The sequence below is a fragment of the Engraulis encrasicolus genome, chromosome 14 (genome assembly GCF_034702125.1).
Source record: "Engraulis encrasicolus isolate BLACKSEA-1 chromosome 14, IST_EnEncr_1.0, whole genome shotgun sequence".
Lineage (NCBI taxonomy): Eukaryota > Metazoa > Chordata > Actinopteri > Clupeiformes > Engraulidae > Engraulis > Engraulis encrasicolus.
Genome location: NC_085870.1, coordinates 18,267,612 through 18,276,066, shown reverse-complemented (window position 1 = coordinate 18,276,066; position 8,455 = coordinate 18,267,612). Strand labels below are relative to the sequence as shown.

General features: G+C 45.5%; 1 protein-coding gene across 2 annotated transcripts in view; it reads left to right on the top strand.

The window, feature by feature from the left end:
- Positions 1 to 7,792, top strand: part of plxna1b (plexin A1b) — a 367,657-nt gene extending 359,865 nt beyond the window's left edge. For both annotated transcript variants that reach the window (XM_063215125.1, XM_063215124.1), the window contains exon 32: positions 2,104 to 7,792. In XM_063215125.1, the coding sequence (XP_063071195.1) occupies positions 2,104 to 2,199 (96 nt within the window). In that variant the 3' untranslated portion in view covers positions 2,200 to 7,792. The remainder of the gene's footprint in view (positions 1 to 2,103) is intronic.
- The last annotated feature ends 663 nt before the right edge of the window (positions 7,793 to 8,455 follow it).

Below are 8,455 nucleotides of genomic sequence, written 5' to 3'. Positions count from 1 at the left end.
CTCTCTCTCTCTCTCTCTCTCTCTCAGAGAGGTACAGTGTGTGGGTACATAGTGTATTATGCTGCCACTGTATATTTGCTGTATGCTGTCGCTTCAAGAGATGATCAGGCACTCTCTACTTCCCTAGTCTACACCTGCAGAAGACCCTCGCACACACACACACACACACACACACACACACACACACACACACACACACACACACGTGCGCACACACACTCACACACACTTGCACGCACACACACGCGCGCGCAAACGCACACACACACATGCGTGCGCACGCACGCACACACAAACGCACATACGCACACTCGCACGCACACACATACGCACACTCGCACGCACACACACTCACACACACACACTGGCACGCACACACACGGGCACGCACACGCACGCACGCACGCACACATAAGCCTGTCACGATATACGATAAGTCAATAAATCGGACGATAACTTTTTACAAGAACGATCACTTTTCTGGCCCCGATAAGTAACGATAAGTTATTTGCGTGATGTTTTGTTTTCCCTCTCTCCCTTTCTCTACCGTAGCCGTAAGACTACTGATGGCGCGTTATAGGCCAACGCAGCGCAATGGCGCTTAAATGTTGGTGTAATTTTAAGTTTCAGTGCAGTTCTGGTTGGAAAAAAGTGCATTGATCTGGCTACTTGCGTCTTTGAAATAGAACGCTGGTGTTCCCGCGCGTCGCTTATAAGCCTTGACAAAGAGTCAGCGCTAGAGACTAGGAGCGCAATATTCTTCCAGTCTCAGTCAGCGCATCTGCAACGTTCCTCAGAGAGGGGAATGAACAGCTCCAACACGGAGGCAAATGTTCATTTTGAAACATGCGCAGCAACCCAATATCCACGACGAAGACGTGTTTGTGCAAACATGAAATAGTGGTACCGTCGCGACAAACTTGCTCTGAGGCTGTTATTTTAAACCTCGCCGAGTTTCCACTATTATTTCAATGCGCCTCCTACCCAGACGTTCGTTGTCTGTTCTTTTTGTGATTTTCGCTATATTTCTTGTTTATTTAGACCTAACAATATGAGTAGGCAGTCCGCAAGCAAATCATGAAGATAAGATTTGTGGATTTAAATCTGTCACACCAGGAGAATGTGAACGGTTGAGTGCGCTACAGGGGAAACATAGGAATGGCGACTCATAACTCATAAGAATCAATGTATGGGCGTTCATAAAGGACTTTAAAGTGCGCAGAATTGCAACTTGTTCCAGTCAAGGGTATCAGAGAGAGAGAGAGAGAGAGAGAGAGAGCTGCCTGCACCTGGAACTTGTGCGTTCATGCTCTTTTGCTTTTCGCTGATGTTGATATGCCTTTAACAGGGCTGATTTGGGTTTTGACTGACAATTAGCTAGTAACAACATGCATTTGTTTGAAATAAGCTGTCTAAGTAATCATTTGTGAATTAACAATACCCCACCAGTAGGTTATTTTACATCACACCATGGATAGGCCTATAAGCCATTCAGTGTGCTTGAGAAAGATAAATAACAGAAAATGTTAAAGAAAGACTATATAACTTACCCTAATAATAAATACAAAAAAGCCTATTTAGAGCCTATTGTGCTCTATGAGGATGTATTTAAAAACATATATATATCCCCCGCCGTGATGCTTTAAAAATGTGAAGAGGTGTAGTCACATTTTTATCGCATTTTTACGTCATTATATTGTTTGACACATTTCTTCTTGGAGCAGGCGTCAATCTTAATTATTTAAACCTCGGAGTCTGCTGGCCCAAATGTTAAATTCAATGTTTCAAGAAGGAGGCCGCACCTTGCATAGCAGTGTTTTTTATTGCACATTATATTGTTTGAAAATGGCGAGAGAGACAATATTATCGATTATCGCAATAATTTCTTGTTATCGTTATCGTCTGGCAAAAATTGTTATCGTGACAGGCCTACACACACACACACACACACACACACACACACACACACACACACACACACATGCATACTTAAAAACCTCTCTCTTCATCTTCAGAGCTACCTCTGTCTTCCCTTTCTTCTACCAACACTTCAATTTAGTACTTAATCTCTAATCTCTAATCTCCACCTCTGTGTGTCCGCAGATCTTGTCTGCGCTGGAGCGGGATGAGCAGGCGCGTCGCCAGCGGCTGCGTAGCAAGCTGGAGCAGGTCATCGACACCATGGCACTGGCCAGCTGAGGGCGGAGCCTCACTGTAGACCACACCCCCTTTATTTCCTCCCTCCCTCGCTCCCGACTGACCACACCCACCCGCCCACCGACCGACCCACCGACCCACCTTCAGCCTCGGACCCCTCTCCCCTCGTACGTCTCCATGGATGTATGTCGCCCAATGACCCTTCCCCTACCAGACCCCCCCGCCCGCCAAAAGGCCCCATCCCCACCCAGGAGTACACGGAGGAAGGGGTTAGGGTTAGGGTTTGGGGGGTGGGGGAGGTAATGGAATCAGATGGACAGATGGAGGGATGAATGGACGGACGGATGGATGGAAGGATGACTAGACAAAGAAACGTGGGTCCACTCCCCCACCCATAAACTACAGACTGCAAGGACATGAGCAGAACACTGGAGGACAAGCAGAGCTGGGCACACTGTGTGTGTGTGTGTGTGTGTATGTGTGTGTATGCACACGTATATGTGTGTGTGTGTGTGTGTGAGTCTGAGTGTGTGTGAGAGAGAAATAATGTGTGCATGTGTATATTGGTGTGTTGTCCATTGCACACACCTGTGAGTTTGTGTTTGTTTGTGTGTGTGTGTGTGGGGGTGGGTGACCATTCTCAGGTCGACACACACACGCCATCACGGATAAGCATTTGATTATTATCGTCGCTGTTGCAATTTTTCTTTTTATTGGTTTACGTTTTTTTATTATTATTAATAATTATTTGTGACATTTGTGTGGAAGGACGTGCATCTCCATGTTCCGAGCACGTGCAACCTCCTCTTGCCAATTACCTTGGCGAAGGAATCCAGAAGGAATGTTTGTTTCGACGTTGGCAAAAAAAAAAACCCTCCGTCCAATAGGAGGGTGTTTTATTGGATCATGTGACCGGCTGTGGGACTCGTGATAGGCCACGTGGCGTTTTAAAAGACTGTCGATTGGTGTTTATTTGTGTGTGTAAATGTACTCAGCTGCCCACTCTCAGCTCTACGCCACTTGTGTTCCTGCTGAATTTGCACAGTTTACAGAAACCAATACAAAGGAAAAGATATACAGATATTATATAGGAAAATACAAGTTACATTTTCAATGAAGCAACGGTGGATTTACGAAAGAAAAAAAACTTTAACAAAAAAAAAGTTTATTTGCCATTTTAAATGTCCACACGCTCACACAGTGAAAAAACCAACCGAGATGAATTTGATATTTCAGCAGAACTACATAGAGAAGAAGACGACGAAGAAGAAAAAAAAAAGTTGTACAAAAATGATCAAGAATTTTTGTCCTGTGCCATGTTTTATTTGAATGTTGTTTAGTGCAAAGACATTTTGTTTGATGGAATGTGCTATGATTTGAATATGAACTTGCCTCGTGACTGATAAAAGAGTGTTTAGATTATTAGACGACAAAAAATGAAAGGAAACCATGGAGGAGGAGAAGGAGGAGGAGCTGCTGATGGCAGGGAGGGAGGGGCTTACTGAAAAGCAGGAAGTAGAACCTGGAGCTGAAGCTGGAGAGATCACAGAGAAACAAACAAGCAAACAAGCGAAATGTCTCTTATAAAACTTGGAATTACTTGAGCTTTTTCTCGGGCTGTCTGGCTCCACAGGGGTATCTTTGGAAAAAAAAAACAACAACAGAAGAACAAAAGATATTCAGTACACACAGTCACTCACACATGCACTCACACACACACACACACACACACACACACACACACACACACACACACACACACACACACACACACACACACACACACACACACACACACAAACATATACACACACACACACACACACACACACACTCCCTGTCCCCATTTATGTGAAGGCGTGTTCCATGCCAGTTGCGGCTGGTGTGTTGGCGCTGTATGTGAATGATGTAGTACACCCCCCTCCCCGAATCACACACTCCCTTTCCTCTATTTCTCCCCCTTTGAGCCTATTGAAGATACCCCCCACCACACACACACACACACACACACACACACACACACACACACACACACACACACACACACACACACACACACACACACACACACACACATTCCTCCACCCCCCCCGCCACACCTCAACGCCTCCAACCCTCGTGGGCATCTTAAATGTGAAAGGTGGGAGGCCAGCCGGCAAAATACCACCGCAGCTGTCAGTCAACCAATGAGTGATGTGACCCGTGTGATTGACATATTCAGGCACCAACCACCTTCCACCACCACCACCATATCCCCCCCACTTTTCCTCTTGCTCCACACAGCAGATACTCTGGAGTTTGGTACATCCTGTGCTTCTACCTTTCCTTTCCTTCTCCATCTTCTTCCTAATGCTTCTCTACGTCACTCTCTGGCTCACAGCTATGCTCTGCACCCCCCTTATTGAGTGGTCTGAGCATGGGCTGGTTGTGTGTGTGTGTGTCTCTCCACCGGCCATGGCATTGTTCAGTTTCTCATAGAGCTGAGGAGAAGGATGGAAGGATGGGTGGAGAGGGAAAAGAGAGAAAAAGAGAGAAAGATCAGAGGACAGAGAGGCTTGCATGGTTGTGGGGATGGGGGTGGGTCAGCCTTAACATTCACCTCATTAATGCTCTCAATGATCTGAGACCATCAGAGGAACTGGCAAGAAGGGAAGGGAGAATAGGAAGGTTTTTTTTCTAATCTTTTTTTGTAGTCATTAGCATTACAAGTCTTGAAGTAATCTTGTTAGCGCTTGCCCACACTACCCCCATACCCCATGCATTCACTGTTTGTGGATGTGTGTGTGGGTGTTTTTAAAAGAGAAATTTGTGATTTGGTCGTCTCTGATAAAGTTTGACTTTGATTGCAGTTTTTTTTTTCACTTGGCTGGCTGCTTCTTATTGGATTTGCGAGTTCTCTGATTCACGCTGCGCTATTTAATTGTGTTTTGCCTTTTGGAGTTAGATTCACACAACCTCTAAAGCGATCACTTCATTCAGCATGAGAATTTTTTTTAAATTCTTGTTTTGTGTGGCTATATATTTGGCTTCCTTCAACATAGAAATATTTTATTTTTCTTCAGTGGTACGAGAGAAACAATATCTCATTAAATCAATAGCTTCATTTCTTGCATTCTTGCAACAAAGTGGACTTACATAGCATACAGCATTCAGTTGATGTTGTTATTGAGTTTTTTATGGGCTTCTGCCAAAGGACAACGAATTGTTGCTTTTGTTTTTATTCTTGGTGTTCCATCTTCTCCTTTTAACTGCTTTCTTAGATTGCGTTGGCAAACGTCTCATTCGGTGGTGCTGGTAGAACCATTTTTTTTTCTCAGGTAACTCAGTCATTCATGACATGAAAGCCTGAGTCACATTACCGCACAGACAGACAGACAGCACTCTTTTTTGTTCTTGTTCTTTTAAACATGATACTCCACAGGCGACCATTTTGGGCTCCCTCTGATTGACCATGTTCATGTTTTTTGATCTGGACCAAATCTCTCATCACAAGTGGGTTCAAGAAGGGTCGGCCCCTGACAAGAGCGTGCTCAACCCCCCTACCCCAACACCCCCTCCCGCCCCCCTCCCCCGGGGAGTCTGCCCAGATGCGTTGATGGGTCTGCACTGGAGCTCCTGCTGACAGAGTTGGACTCTCTCATCCATATTTAACCAGCTCCAGTCTATAAAAAGAAGGAGCTAGCACTGCGCTAGCTACACACTTTTCCTTCTCTACTCTACTCCACTCTACTCCACTCCTCGCCTCATTTTTTTTCGTAGAACACCTTTCTGTGTGTTTTTTTTCTATTATTATTATTTTATTTTTTTACCTCCTCTTCACAGTTTTTGTGCTGTGCTGTGCTGTGCTGTGCTGGACATGTATCTTTTCAGCAGTCTTAGATCTTAGCTAATGGAAATGAATTACCTAGGAGCAGGCAGGCCCATGCGAACCCCACTCACACAACCAAGCTTATGAGTCGTCAGCACTATGTGCACACATACTCGGTTGGCGCGTTATCATGAAATCATTATGGGCTTTTTAAAGGGTTCTGTGGCAGGGTTTTTTTTTTCCACATCTATTTGTTTTTTTTCAGGGCTAAATCTCCCCTACTGTGTGCGGGCCCTCCAGCCAACATTCGACTGGCACCATTTTTGAGGCGGTTTCTCGTCGTGGGAGGCCGGTGTCTCTCCACTGCAGAGGAGAGGGTGTAGTTAGTAGATGATCATGGAGCTAGCTACCAGTGGTGTTTAATCACGGCAACAGGGCCAGGTGCGGAGCTATAGGGAGGGCAGGTAGGGCACTTGCCCCTGGGCCCAGGGGGCCCTCCCGTATTGGTGGTGGGGGTCCTATTGTGAGATTGGCATGCTGTATAGGGGGGCCTATAAGTGTCTTGCCCTGGGGCCCTGTGTGCTATTGTTCCGCCACTCCGCCACTGAACAGGGGCCTGCCCTGCTCATTGTAATGAAGAAGTTTTGAGTAGAGCACTTCCTCTGGAGGTGGCTGGTGGGCAGCTTTGAAGTCAGGAAAGAAGCTTTGAATTCAGTGGGATGGACACTGAGGTCCAGGTAGGGTTGGTGGACAGACAAGGCAGAGTGAAGGAAGTGAGGGCAAATACTTAACCCGAATTTGCCTATCTCTCCTCACCCCCTTCTCTCTCTCTCTCTCTCTCTCTCTCTCTCTCTCTCTCTCTCTCTCTCTCTCTCTCTCTCTCTCTCATTCACTCTCTCATTATCTGTCTCTCTGGCCCTCTTTCTTTCTCCCTACCTCCATGAAATGCCAGAGTATCTGCTTCACATATGCCTTGATTGCACATGCCCAATTTCCCAATTTTGTGTTTGCTCCACAAATTGCTCTATTTCCTCCTTGGTGAACACGGCCCGTTGCCCAACACGCGCACGCAGGCAAATACACACAGGCACACGCACACGCACACGCACACACACACACACACACACACACACGCACACACACACACACATATTCACACGCACACACATACACATATCACACAAACACTGCCACATCTCCCCACACTGTTCCCCCGTAACCGCCTTGGCTAGTATATCTCAACAACACTGAACAGCTGCACCCCCTTGCCTTGCCTTGCCTCTCGATGCGATGCGTCTAGCCTCCCCCTGATTGTGCATCGCTATCCAGCCAAGTCCACCAGTCGTCCTCCCCTGAGGGCTCTCTTCTTCTTCTGGTCGTTGCCAGGCCAACCAGACGGACAGACAGACATATCCTCTCCCTGCCTTCTCCTCCAGCTCTTATTTGTTTCATTTTCTTTCTTTTTTGGGTTTTTCTTTTCTCTTTGTTTTGAAACTGTGGCAAACTAAGTAGCTGTCCTTTTTTGAAGAAGAAGAAAAAAAAAGAAAAACCTGCATAGGCTGTAAGTGATCCAACATTTAAATGATATTCAAACTACAGAAACTACAACTACAACAAAGAAAGATCTCACAAAAGTTTTAATATTATAATGCTGACAATGTTTTTAAGAGTTTCAGACTTGAAGCAGCTGTCACAAGTTGGCTGGTAAACGTTCATTGTGTAAATATTCTGTTATTTCCTATTTTGCAGATTTACTACTTGTAAATACGTACACATCAAGGAGAGATTAAACATGTTTTGCTAAATAAAAAAACGTCGTGTGATGTCCTCATTTGCAAATAATGCCTTTTTGAACTACGTATACATTAGGAGTGTCTTTCTCCAATTCCATTTGCATACTGTTTAAGTTTCGAGGCATGTCTAGCTGGACATGGCAATGAAAAATCATTGTGCAGACAAGAAAATGTGGTACAAAATTAATGGCTTTTGGAGCTGATCTTTAAACCTACAAGGCGGCAATGCCAGCTGCAAGTACAAGGCGATGGTTACAAAGGCAGAAACTTCTTATCATACCAAAAATGGCAAACCCCATCTCTAGCATGCCAACCCATCTAATAAAACTGCAAACCCCATCTCTAGCATGCCAGGCATGTAGCAGGATTGGAGGAGTAGGGGGAGCTCTGCTGACAAGGACAAGGGCTCCAGGTAATGAATATTTCATAGCAGAGCTGATGCTATGGGGAGAGTGCATTACATCATGAAAACCTATAGGCAGATATTAGACATGTTTAAAACAGCTGGCTGCTTGAGTGGGTGGCATAAAGAGGTGTGGAGTAGATAAAGTACTTTTATTTGCAGTATCTCAAAGGAAAGCAAAGGGTTCTGGGCACGGGGGCTCCGCAAGGTTGTGTTCTCAGCCCCCTGCTGTTCACGCTGCTGACACATGACTGCACAACGACCCACAGCACTAACCATCTAGTGAAGTTTGCG